Here is a 14,676-nt window from a genome sequence, read left to right on the forward strand (position 1 = left end):
AACAACCGGCGAACGTCGACAGTTCAATAGTAAGCCAGAAAAAAAGTCTGAAGGCCAGCGGAAAAAGAAGGAAGGCATGGAAAGGAAGAAACAAGATTTAAACTAAAACGGATTTCTGCTGACGGGAGTGTGCGGAAATCCGAAGGCCAAGAAAAAACCTCTTCCTTCAAGTTAAATACAGTTATTGTGAAAAATTTGACTCTTCCAAAGACTGAAGTTCTGGTGAACAACATCCCAGCCACCGCACTCCTGGATACAGGCGCGCAGTGTTCCTATGTGGCAGAAGATTTTTTTAGGAAGTATTTCCGTAGATACCGCATATATAATTCGGATAATACGACAGTGTTAGCTGCGCAGGGAGAAAGATGCAAATGCATAGGTAAAATACCATTATATATTCGTATCAAGGACGAGCAAGTAAAGATCATGTTTTTTATCGTAAAAAATTTACAAGCACAAGTCGTTTTAGGGATAGATTATCTTTCAGAGGCAGAAGCAACGCTGGATTTTAACGAAGCGTCCCTTAAGCTGACGATGAAACCAGTTCGAGATGAAAAAAGAGAACCACCGACGTTAAATCTCAACCACCTGCCTACGGGAGAGCAACAAAAAATTCGCCAAGTGGTAAGTGAATTTGCTTCGTTATTTAGTGATATTCCCGGATTTACTCAAGTTACTAACCATAGTATCGACACCGGAGATTCACTGCCAGTTCGCCACAAACCATATCGGTATGATAAGAATAAAGAAAAAATTATAGAGTGGCACATTCGAGATATGTTACGTAAAAAGATCATAACGCCCATCTCAAGTAGTTACGCTATCCCGGTTGTGTTATGTAAGAAAAATAATGACTATCCGGTAACACATCCGAAAAGGTGGCGTTTTGCAATTGACTATCGTAAATTAAACTCCATGACTAAATATCCAGTATATCCGTTACCTATTATTGAAGAAATTCTAAGGAACATGACTTCTACCAAATATATGACTACGTTAGACTTAACGACTGGTTATTTTCAAATAGGGGTTAAACCGGAATATATGCCTAAGACTGCTTTTATAACCAAGTCTGGCACTTATGCATTCTTGCGTATGCCGTTTGACCTTTCAGGGGCACCAGCAACATTTCAGCGATGTATGGACATTGTGCTAAGGCCTGTTCTAGGAAAGACCACATTTATCTATTTAGACGATATCATTATTACTAGTGATATACAAAATATCTCAGAAAGGAATCGAGACGGATGAATCAAAAATAATCGCTGTGCAAAAGTATCCGCCGCCAAATGCGGCGAAAAAGCTCTCTTCTTTTCTAGGACTTTGTTCATACTATAGGTCCTTTATAAAAGATTTTGCAGCTATTGCTGAACCATTGTTAAAATTAAAAAGGCAAGATTCTCGTGGACGGCCGAAGCCAATAGTGCTTTCGAATAATTAAAGCAAGCATTAACGCAAGCCCCTGTTTTGAAATTTCCTGAAAACGATGAGAATTTAGAAATTTCAGCGGATGCTTCGGATTTTGCGGTAGGAGCGGTACTTTCGCAAAATCAGCAGGCAGTGGCATTTTTTAGTAGAACTTTAAATAAAACACAAAGAAATGATTCCGCGACTGAGAGAGAGGCACTTGCAGTACTGTTAGCAGTGCAAAAGTTCCGAGTCTATTTTGGAAGGGCGCAAATAACAGTGTATTCTGATCATGCGGCGGTAACTAGATTGTACTCAGGGAAAAACATATCCCCAAGGTTAATAAGATGGGCACTCAAGTTACAAGAGTATAATCTGGTAATCAAGCACACCCCGGGAAAGGAAAATATCATAGCAGATGCCAATATCATAGCAGATGCCCTATCCAGAATAAAAATAGATGAAGAAGGTAATACTGTAAAGGTGGCAATGCTCACAGCATGTACGATACATTCCCGAGAAACTGTAATAACCGAACTGGGTAAGGATACTGAATTTAAAAATATTTATGATTATTTAAAGGATCCTGAAAATTTTAGCCACCAAGATATTGTGGCGATAAGAAATAGGGCGGCCCATTACGAACTAATAGGTGGTCTATTATTTTATACAAAAACTACGAATTCCAACAACGAATTTCGACCTGTTCTCCCAGCTAGTCTTAGATTAAATATACTGCTGGAGTTACACGACTCCCCTTTAGCTTCTCGTGCTGGTATTCGAAAAACCATCCAACGCGTACTCGAAGCAGTTTATTTTCCTGAGCTGCAAAAGTTAACAAGGGCGTATGTCCAGTCCTGCCCAACATGTCAAGCAGTTAATTATATTAATTTCCGCCCGGCCGGGTTTCTAAATAGCATTAAATCGGAATTTCCAAATGAAATAATTGGCATCGATTTATTGGGCCCTTTCCCAAAAAGTCAGTTAAATAAAAGTCGGTATCTCCTTGTTATGGTTTATCATTTTAGTAAGTGGACTGAAATTGTTCCCTTAAAACGAGCCTCCGCGAAATTAGTTACTGATTCTATTTTAAATAAATATATTTTAAAATACGGGGCGCCCCTAAAAGTTATGTCGGATAATGGTCCTCAGTTTGTAAGTAATATATTTGAAGACATGTGCCAAAAACTGGGCATACGTCCCGTATCGGCCGCAATCAAATATAGCGGAACGGGTCAATAGAAATATAGTGAAAATTATCCGTAGTTATGTTAAAAATTTTCATAAAAGCTGGGATAACTATGTCAATGAATTAGCTTTCGCCCTTAGGACCGCAAAACATGATACGACGGGCAAAACTCCTGCTGAGTTATTTTTAGGCAGAAAGATTATAACGCCGTTAGATAAATTATTTTATGTTCAACAAAGAGCCCCAGAATTTAAAATGGGCGATATAGAAAAATTAATAAAAGAAGCAAAAAAGAACACTGAAGTAGCACAGAGAAAACAGAAGCTTTATTATGATATGAAACGACGGGGAGTAACTTATAAAGTAGGAGATGAAGTGTTAAAAATTAAGCATTCACTTTCTTCAGCACCAGAAGATAAAACTGCCAAATTTTATCCACGATTTGAAGGACCATATGTCATAGAAAAACTAACTCAGGCTGTAGTGGTGTTAAAAGCCAGGAATGGTGAAACATGCACCGCAAACGTTGACCAGATAAAACCATTTTCAAGATCTTTTGCAGGATCCGGCACTGCAGGCACAAGGTCCAGAGGTGGAACAACGACAATCACAAGGGCAAGCCATGAGTAGACAGGAGCAATTGAAAAGAAAGTTCTCCCGTTGGAAAACTGAAGGTAACAAGAAAAAGAAGCCGTTGACCACCCCCAGAATGAAGAAGGGAGTACGACGAATGCAAAGAGAGCCAGGAGAAATGACAGCAACTATAACACGGCTCCAAAACGGAAGATCTACCCATCGGATAGGAGTCTATGCAGCAAATGTCGACGAATTGATGAAGGAAGACCAGCTGCAGAGGCAAAGAAGCGAGAAAATTTGAACAGACACCAACGAGATCCAGGCAACAACAAAAGAGAAGTGTCCCGGTTCCGCCAAGACCAGCTGCCATCAAACGGCCGAGACCACAAGCTGATGCTAAAAAGAAGTTCTTCAAGTGGGACCGAACTGGAAGGAAAAGAAAGCTCACGGAGGAAGGAACCGAAAGGCGAACCCGTACAAGACGGAAGATCAACCAGACTGTAGTCTTCGCCACTTTCCAAGCCTGGGCAGAAAAAAGGATGTCTGAATATCACAAAGATAAGCAAAACTTTATGTTACTTTGAAACCTTAAGTTAATTTTTCATTCTTACTGCAAGTGGCAGAATTCAAGAAGTTTTACCTCATGTGAGGCCTACCTTTATCGCCAAAAAGGCGAGAAATGAGTTGTTACCTATTTTGATATTGTTTTTCAATTACTCACGAGTAAAACTAAAATTAATGTATAATAAGAATGTGTAAATACTTGAATATTGTAAAAGCATTGATAATCTTTGAGAAAGGTACCTTAAGAAAATTGTAAAAATTATTGTATAAAATTTTATTTAAAAGATTCTGGCAAGAAAGAAGTTTTAGTCTGAAAGACTTTTGAAATGTAGTATTTCAATGTAGAAGAATTGGCACTTGCTTGGAAAAGAATAGAAGTTAACAATGTACTACTAATGTATGTTTTAAAATGCGTAAAATTAACGGCATGTTAATATGTCCTTATATACAATGTGAACTGTTATTTTAAAAGTTAAGAAATACTGTGATATGTTAAAAGTGAAAGTAATGCCAAAAATTTTAACTTATTCGTGTGACTGTAAAAAAAGCAAATTATTGTGAATATGTGTTAAAGGTTGAATGAATGTAGTTAGGCTCTCTGACGCTACACTTCAGGGTTAGCCACTTTTCAGAATAGTACCTCAGGGTTTAGAGATGAATATAAGGTGTGTTCTGAGGTCTTGTTATGTTGAATTTTAACACGTTAGTGGTTTGATTGCAGGCGGTAGTGTTGAACACTTGTACATAGACACGCTCGTGTTTGGTGTTTTCCTTTACAACACATGTCAGAGAGCACGGGGAGATAATTAAATAACGTCATGAATGAAATAAGAATGTTAAAAGAGAAATATAAGTATTCATGTTACTTGCCATTTGATTGAGTAACATTTCATTAAACTAGTTTTCCTTCCAGATCTCTGGAAGGAACCAGATTTCAACTAAGAAACTCCTGTTTATAGATGCAGTACAGATGAAAAATCTTGGCCATGGAGTTGATAATGTAAAAACGACTTTTTTTTTAATTTCTAGTTTCTAGTGAGAAATGTTTGTAAAAGATTGGCCTCGCGTTAGTTTCTAGAGCTAAAAGTTTTCAACAAGGTCATTTTAGACCTCAGTTTCAAACTAATTAACTCTGGCGGGAAGTATGTAAGGATCCTAAGTTTTACTAACGTTTATTTTATTTTAAATCTTTACTATCACTTCTTATTTTCTACTACCGGCCAGAATTAAAAGCTTTAACTTATTTATGCAAATTTGTCTTGCTAACGCCAAGTACTTAAGTTATGGCTTTTTGCCAAGCAAGAGAGAGGAAGGAGTTATTAGAAGCAGGCCGCTTGCCATAGTAGTTTTACTCGGTTGCTAGTTGCCTTCAAGGCCAGAGGTTTAACCCTCTTGATAAATTCAAACGTATCGTAGTTTTAGCAGCTCTCTCTACTACATACGGATTTTTTGTTAAATAACGGCCAATCTTAAAGTAGGCACTTGTATATTAATCCAAAGTTAGTTTAGTTAGAGTTTTAGTTAATATTTTTATATTCTTATGTTCAGACCACAAGTGGTTGGTCTCTGTATTCCGAAGTCCGGAAATCTCTGTAAAGATAGAAAAATAAAGGGTTTTGTATACCCTTCCTGTGTGTATTGTCTACTTCACAATTTATTGAACATAGCTTTAGTAAGCTCCCTGTTCCGAGTCAGGACAGTTCCTGTTTCCAAAGCAAGTAAAGAGGAACACAAGTCCTGATAAGTGATCATTCCGTTTCGTTATTAATACATACACATTTTATTTACAATATAATTCAATAGTTACAAGCATTATTATTTGGCATACGCCTTCATCGTTATTAGGCATACGCCGCCTTCGTTATTAGGCTTAACACCTTCGATCTCCATCAAAACTAAAAGCAAGTTACAGAACATCAACACAGATAAGAAGTTTGGAGCGCTACCTAACGGCGCAAACTATCAATTTATAACATGGCATCTTTCATCTTTAGAAGAGAATCTTTTTCTTCTCAATTATCTTTTAATTGTTGAAAATGAAAAGATAATTGAACATTGACCATGAAAGATAATTTTAGAAACCACTTAAATATACGGAGAGGAAGAGTACTTTATTGCTGTCCAATTATTTTAAATTTTGTGCTGTCAAACCCACAACAGCAACATGCGCCTGGATTTTCCTGGAACAAAACCCCAGTTTCTCGCAAAAAATTTTAAATTAATTTGTCGATTAAATCAAATCCTTTCCTTCCCTATATCTCCATGTAAACTGATTTTCAGAACGTTTGCATATTAATAAACCATTCATTTTCAGCCCTTGGTTGACAATGTTCCTAATTTATAATCCCAGTGATCCCAGCCCATAATCCCAGCCTACGAGAACGTGCTTTTACCTATCTTTCGTCTATTATTGTCTTTGATAAAACTCCATTACTGAAATATCCTGATTTGTGCTTCAGCCACTATGGGCATTCCATAACATTTAAATTGTTATGGAATGTTATGGTTAATTGCTGGATATATGAAGGCAACAAATGATTTAATTATTTTTGTTTCAGTTTTAACAAATATAATCTTTTCATAGATTAACATTTAATAAAGCAAATAATATGATAACATGTCAATTCTCATTTGCGATTATATGACATATTCATTTGAAAACTGAAAGTGGATAAAATTTGCTTTTTATATTAAAAAATTATAAATATCTTAGTAACATCTGCCCTAAAATAGCTGTTATATCTAATACGTAACAGTCTAGTAGTATGAGGTTATACTCTAATGTTAACAATTTATGGCTTAATGATTAAATTAGGGGGCAATTGTATTTGTTAACAGAATATATGAACATGATTTATGGTTTAAAGAAACTGTTTCTGAAAGACAACACTCTAAAATTTTCGAATTCTGCCGGTCAAAGTACTCTGCTATAAGCGCCTGAAACTGTACTAACTTTGGGTGAAAGCTTATAAGGTATTTTCTCCCTCTTTCCAGCATGCATTCATAAAGTAACGGTAGCACACTCGGCGCGTATTCGAGAGGTCGAGGTTCGAGTCCCGGAGAAGGCATTGCTCATTTTTCATGTCTCTTGCTTCAAAATAGCCCAATGACTCTACATTGACCCAAGAAAAAAAAGTGGTAGATAATAATTCTTCATCACCAGGATTTGCCGATTGGATCTCTTAATCCCCACTCTCCCTTTGAAAGGGCGAGTATATAAGGTATTTTCCACCTCCTTCCCGCATGCCTTCCTGGTGTAACGGAAGCACACTTGGTGCGTATTCAAGATGTCCAGGTTCAAATCCCTGCAAGGATTTTTTGGTCAATTTTTAAGTTCTCTGCTTCTAAATAACCTGAAACTACAAGCTAATTGCGATAAATTCAGAATTTTCAACTTAAAATAAAATAAATAATCGACTTCCCTCGAGAGCTAGGAAGAAGTACTCACGACATCAATTAACTTCAATACAACTGAATCAATCATTTATTGTTTACGTTACCTTCAAAGTATGGTATACGGCATTATTTAGAATGCCTAACCATTTTATAGAATGCTGAAAATTGGCCGGCAATTTATGAAACGATTCAGCATTTCACACATAGCCTAGACATTCTACAGAATACCAAATGACGAACCGGCAAAGTATGAAATACATCTCCGATTTGTTTCGAATAACCGAAACTCACTTACCAGATGCTGATAAATGATGAAAAAAAAAAAAAAAAGAACAAAAATGTCAACTAAGAAGAAACCATGAGACTTTTAGTTGTTGAATCGCTATGATGTGATGTTTGTGGAAAACAAAAGTAAACTCATTTATCCTGTTAAAGAAAGCGTCAGTATTGTACAGTATAACTTAAGGGATACTGAGTTATTTCACGTAATTTGTGCAAATCATTTGGCTGTTGCACACACAGGATGTGACAGAATGTTGAAAGAACTTTCAACCACATACAAAAACGTGACACGTAATGATATTTTGGCATACAACGTCGTAAGCACTGCGAGAGAAAACAAAAAGGTACTAAGAAGGGCCTTGTTGCGCAACCTATAATTTTTTTTTTCGGAATTTAATTTCCATTGTCAGACATATCTTTTTGATTTCTAGTCTCAGCCAGAAAGAGAACACAGATTTATCATAGTGTACCAACATTATCTGGCTATTTTTTTACACGTTTTGAATAAAAGTTTTTAATGATAGTCTTTCATTATTTTTTGCAAAATAACATTTGTATTTTTCAGGAATGAACGGGGCCTAAATAATAGCCCTTTAATGACTTTTCTTTCATACTTTACCTAAAGAGCATTTGTCATTCTGTAAAATGCCTAGGTGTTGCATACGATGCCTAGGTAAAGTATGCAATAATTCTCATATTTCATTTCTTGCCTAAAAACGCCAGGTATTCTATAGAATGCGTAGGTATTCTATAGAATGCCGGTGTTTCATACATTGCCAGTAACATTTATATTTTATCTCACAGTATTTTTTCCAAATCTATAATCACTCCTTTAGCCTACTTAATAACTTTTTTCCTAGGAAGAGATCTTATAGTATAAATACTGAAATATTATAGAACGCATTATTCATTACAACTCACCGACCAGCGGCAGGGCTGATATCACCTCTGAGTACTAGTAGTACTGGCATCAAATAAAAGGTCTGCGAGGAAATTTTCGCAAGTTTCTCCATGTGAAACGTAAATACAAGCCAGTTCCTCTTGGAAAGTCGTCCATAAGACGTCGTTCTCCTTAGACTTCTTATAAATCGAATCTAATCATATTTGCTGTAGTTTCTATTTTAGCAGGAGAGAAAAAGTAATCTGATTACTCTAAATCAGCGTTTCTTAAACAGACCGCGACCCCCAGGGTGTTCCCGGGACCTGCAGCAGGGGGTTGCCAAAAATTTAGCAATTTTCATATTTCTTTAAGTTATTATAATAATTTTACAATTACCAAATATTTTTACGCTATGTATCAGAAAATAGATTAAGATAAGATAATACAGACAACGAAAAAACGAAAACGTTTCGACGCATTCTTTTTATAATAGAAACGTTCATTTTACTTGCTTTGCACGTGACGCTGTCATTTCGTCTGTTACTTATTTAAAATTTTCCCATTGTTCTATGTCTTAAAATTAGAAATTAATGTCCTAAAACTGCTATGATATATTGCAGTACAAGTGAAAAAATTGACAGTTTCACACACGCGTGTGTCGGCTTTGCGCAGTGTTGATGGGGTCCCACAAAATTTTCGTAAATATTATGGGGTCATGGGGGTAACGAAAGAATCTTAGTGATAAAAAGGGATCGCGACTGAAAAACGTTTAAGAAACCCTGCTCTAGATTAAAGTTTAACAAAGGTTGAAAAATTAATTTTAAAAATTCTGAAAGGTTTCATATTTTAACGGTCGCTTAAAAGCGTTTGTTAATCTTTTTTACGCTCTCGCTGAACTCGCAGTCTACCAGTCTGCTGTTACAATCACTCCAACTAATCCTTTTTTTTTCTGTCTTTTTAGGTTTATTTTTAAGCATAATTTTTTTCGTGTACCTACGCCAAATACAATTCAACAGCCAAATTCCAAATTTTTAAAAACAGCATAGCAGTATACATTTAGAATTCCCAATGCAGCTTTCAGTGTTGACATGAATTTTTCTTTTATTTTCAGGCTTTTCTCAGTTCATCGTATCAATAATAATTTTTCTTATTAACATAGCTTAACAAAACTTTTTGTCTTTTTATTATTAATGTTGGAGATAAGAATGTTTTAATCTGCACAGTGTTGCCACTGCTCGCTTTCAAATCGCTGAGTTTGTTAAAAATTCCTTAAAGTTTTAGAAAATAAGAAATATAAAATTCGAAATTCAAAATTCGGACTTTCAGATGCCCATGTTTGGATGAAAGACTACGTTATTAAAAATTTTAAGGCTCTAGGTACTGTTGGTTTTTCAGGATTTAATTTCTTTAATTATAATACAGAGCGATAATATTTGGTGGAAACAATTTTAAAAGTGATGCATAGTTTACAGTAATTCTCCGGAAAATGCCGTTTCGAGACTAATATCTCGGAATTAACGTCGCTTTTGGGCTAATAAGAAAAATGACATAAAATAAAATAAAAAATTATGAAATTTTAAAGAAATTTAAATCTGATCTTAGTACACAAAATTTAGTGTAACATCTGAAACATTTTTAGCTAAGCAGTTATGATTTACCTAGTAATTCAAGAACGAATCCTCAAGAAATTAAACATAGAGTATACAATTTTATATTTAAAATTAGCTTTTCAGAAATTTAAAGCGAAAAATTTTAGAGGCGACGAAGCTATAATTTTCTTTCATTCTAAGTTAATGCTACGTAATAATTTGGGGACTTATTTAATAAAGAAATGACTTCCAGCTATCAATAATAAAAATTAATTTAATAATAAATTATTGTTTGAGAACGATATTTGGGGAAAAAATATTTCACTCGTACTGACAAAGCATTTTGCCAGGATACAAAAACTGCGAACTTAAAACAATAAGCACCTCGCAATTTTTTTGAAAAAAAGAAAAAGAAATGTTCGAAGAAAATGTTCTTCTCTAATTTAGTATGCATTTTTATCATATGTTGCATTTTACATGGTTTATTTAACTTAATTTCTTTGCTCTTTTACTTCAAATCTTAAAATGGTTTCTAGTTATTTGGAATCAAATATCCATGAAATATACGTTATTGCGGTTATCGGAAAGTATTATAACAAAGGAGAATTTCATTTTGGAAAAATATGTAATTTTTAAAAATTTTACTAGCAAAAGGAATATCTTTAATTTCATTATGTTCTTAACAATAAAAATAAAGCTAAAATTTCAATTACTTTTCAAACAGTAAAGGATGAAGTCATGAAATAATTGCTACTGGATAATTAAAGAAAAATTTCATTCTTTTTTTTTTTTCCACGAGAGTTCTTGATAATTCAAAAAAAAAAAAATAAATAAATAAATAATTGTAAAAATTGTAAAAGCAAGGACTTTTTGTATTAACTTAATATGTATAATATATTAATAAAAATGTTTAAATATAAGGTTAAATAAGAGTAACATATATGGAACTTACACCGTCCGGCAAGAGCCTTCGTCATTCCCATTTCATGCATCATGACGTAAGCCACATGACAAGGATTTACGATTTTACCTTTCGCAAAAATTAGAAGAAAACTCGAAAAGAGGAAAATCGGAAATGATTTCGCCATGGCCAAGGTGTACGAAAGCTGAAGAATAAATGCATCCTATTTCATTTGGCATAACAATACACGAAAAAATAATAAAGCCAATTTGGATGACGCAGAGAACTTCGACGGAAGAATGGTTGACAAACGACACCTGTCTAATTCTGAGAAATAAATTTTTCCAAATCACGTTTTTCTAGTTCATCAAATCCTTTCAACACGTTTCATTACGAGCATATGTTATTCTGTCAAAACTAAGGATAGGTAATTATTTCTTGCTGAAATTCGTCAGCGTTTTCATTTCTACGTTTTGCATTAGAGATTAAATCTTGCATGCTGCTTCTTTAAATCTTAGTTCAAACCTAAAAGTTAGTGTGAATTAATATCATTTTATGGTGGTATAACCAAATTTATTAAAAACTGTAAAACAGATTTTTATTTGTTATTTTTTAAATAATCAGAAATGTTTTTTCATGTGTATCATTTTTACGCTGATTAACATACAGTATACATATGTAAATTAAATATGAATTCTAAAGATAAACTCTAGAAATCATACTTTTCCTGAAATATAAATTAGTAGAAAATTTTATAATACTTAATTTCTCTTTCTATATAAGCGTAATAGTTCCTGAAACTGTAAGGCTGTATCTTTATTGTTGAAGGAAAACTAAAATAATAAGAAAAACATTTTCGAACTTTATATCGTTATAGAATTTTATTGCAGTAACTTACATTTCCTTTCGGACACTTGCAATTTTGAAACCTATTTGCGTAGATTTTGCCCTAAATAATGAAACAAAAATTTAAATTTTTTCTAATACATTTTTTTTTCTATATTTTAAACCTTGCTTGTTACAAAAATAAATATTTTCAAAATATTACGTGAAAGAAAATAATTTACTCAAAAAAGGTTAATCGGTAATTCACATAATGATTCGGACACTCGACAATTTTAGTAAGGTTACAGAGTCGGTGTGTTCTTTTGGTAGCCTAAAATGTAGACTCTACGTAGAAGACGAAGTAGGGAATACTAGCTATGTCTTGGAAGAATAAATACTGCAAAAGAAGGTTTTAAATAACCTTTCATTTTAACTATATTAAAGAGATGCATCGCACTTGGTGCTCACAATTTACCACTATTCGTGGCTAACTAAATTAACAGAAAATAAAAGTGTAAAATGCACATTAAATTACGATGGCTAACGACTGACTCCTTAGTTTAACTAACGCTAAATCGGCTGCACACAGCAAAGCCGAGCCTAGAAATATCAGTTACAAATTTACATTCGGGAAGGACACTGAAATCAGAAGGGAAAGGAAAGTAAAACTAAAAATAAGTGATTAGAATAAAATAAAGTCATTACAAGATGTTTTGAAAGACTAGGTTTCTTATTATGATTTTTTGTTGTTAAAGAGTCATAAGAATTATCTATTTATTTTATGCACATGAATCACAAGAATTTGTTGTAAATGAAATCACAAGAATTATCTTGTGCGTTTGGAAATCAGTGTCTGTTTAGCAAGATGTACAATGGGTAAAAAAAGTATCGGTAATTGCTTGTAATTGATCATATTAACTATAAAAGAAATGCTTGACAATTTTAGCTGGACATAATGCACACAGGAAGTAATAAGTACACAAATGTAATGAAACTTTCATTTTAATGTTCCTTTTATATAAAATATACAACAAAGACGTAAATTTGCATGTCAAAAAAGTATTGCCAAATTCTAACTGCTATGCAAATTTTCACGTGTTTAGACTGATAAGAAACCCTGTTAGTATAAAGTCAGCAATGCATTTTTAAGGCTTTATTTTGCTAATACTGTGATAAAATGGCTTCGAAGTCGAAAGAATTGGACGTTAATATTAAAAACATGATTATTCAGCTCAGAAATGAGGGTCTAACGTATCGTGCTCTAGGAATACAATTGAACATAAGTATATTTACTGTTAGAAGTGTTTAAAAATGTTCAACGAGAGAGGATCGACGGAAAATAAGATTAGAAGCGGACGGCCTCGAATATTTTCTGCAAGGGTAAAACGTAACATTATCAAAGAGATTAAGAGAAACCCTAAAATAGGTGCACCCCAGTTAGCCAAAGATGTTGTTAATACTTTGCATAAAACATTTAGTGTACAAGCTATACTAAATGTTTTACATGAAGGGAGTTATTATGGAAGGCAAGCTAGAAGGAAACCTTTCATTTCTGAAATAAATAGGAGAAAGAGATTAGATTTTGCAAAATCTCATCTTAATTTAGCAGACAAGTTTTAGCACAGAGTTATTTTCTCCGACGAATCAAAGTTTAACATTTTCGGAAGTGATGGACGACAATATGTGTGAAGAAAGCCAAGCTCCGAAATGGAAAAACACCATTTAACACCAACTTTGAAATACGGCGGAGAGAGCGTCGTAGTTTGGGGCTGTATGGCAGCAAACGGAGCTGGTAGTCTGTGCTTCATTAAATGACAGCATATTATGACATTGGTTATATGACAGCACGTACGTACACTGACGTATTGCGCCATAACTTGAAATTCAGTGCCCCAAAACTTGGCTTAAGAACATCATTCGTGTTTCAACAAGACAATGACTCTAAGCATGCAGCGAACCTTACCTGGGAGTACTTACTCTATAATACTCCTTGCCAGATAAAGACACCGTCTCGATCCCCTGACATAAATCCAATTAAAATTTTATGAAAATTCATTGAACCTAGAAGTCAGGAAACAAAATTTCGTGTAAAGATGAACTTATGCTTGTACCCCTGCAAGAAGGGCACAAAATTCCCAATAGTACAACCAAGAATTTTCCCAATAGTACAATGGTTTTCTCTATGAGAAATAGAGTGAAAAACGCTGTTATAAATCAAAAGGTATGAATACAAAGTATTAAATTTTGTTCCCACATTTTTGCTGTATGATCCTGCCAATACTTTTTTGACATGCAAATTTACGTTTTTGTTGTATATTTTGCGTAAAAAGCATATTAAAATGAAAGTTTCACTAGATTTGTATGTTTATTACCTCCTGTGTTCTTTATGTCCAACTAAAATTGTCAAGCATTTCCTTTATTAGCTAATATTATCAATTATAGGCAATTGCCAATACTTTTTTTACCCACTGTGTTAACAGTTACATATGTGAAGAGAACATGGCAAGAAACTGCGAACTAACGAGAAGTTATGCTATAAATTTAATAATTCATCATTTGAAGAACGTAAAGCTATTCGAAATATTAAAAAAATCCTTGATGTAAAGTATTTGATTGTCTTTAATGTAAAAAAAAAAAAGATAGATGTTGCGTAGAACTGCTGAAAATTCACTGAAGTTTAGACAACATTCTAAGCTAACATCAAGGAATAGGAAATTTAATCTACAAATAATCCTACAAGACACAAAAATAACTGCTGTAAAACCTGCAACGAATTCAAAAGAACATTTTGCAGTACAAGTTAACCGTGAAATTATTAGAAGAATTATAAAGGCACATGCCGACGATGGGCTATCGTCAAGAAGGAAATTCTTCGACAACAATAAAGCAAGAACAAAAAATAAACTTGGCGTTTGTAAAATGCACAGTAAGCAAAGATTTATCATATTGGAACAATGTTATGTTTACAAACGAGTTCTAATTCAATATATTTGGGTCCGATGAACGAATTGCTAAGTGACTGAAGACGAATGCAGAATTAAATCGAAAATCATATTACCTACGGTTA

The 14,676-nt window shown here is 33.9% G+C and overlaps 1 protein-coding gene across 1 annotated transcript in view; it reads right to left on the minus strand.

Annotated features, from left to right (window-relative positions):
* Positions 1–11,009, minus strand: part of LOC118190551 (lysozyme-like) — a 43,892-nt gene extending 32,883 nt beyond the window's left edge. The window contains exon 1 of the mRNA XM_085817914.1: positions 10,836–11,009. Within this exon, the coding sequence (XP_085674040.1) occupies positions 10,836–10,971 (136 nt within the window). The 5' untranslated portion in view covers positions 10,972–11,009. The remainder of the gene's footprint in view (positions 1–10,835) is intronic.
* Positions 11,010–14,676: the final 3,667 nt, after the last annotated feature.

The sequence above is a fragment of the Stegodyphus dumicola genome, chromosome 6 (genome assembly GCF_044657685.1).
Source record: "Stegodyphus dumicola isolate Sdum_Otavi_A_Nest chromosome 6, ASM4465768v1".
In the NCBI taxonomy this organism is placed as follows: Eukaryota; Metazoa; Arthropoda; class Arachnida; order Araneae; family Eresidae; genus Stegodyphus; species Stegodyphus dumicola.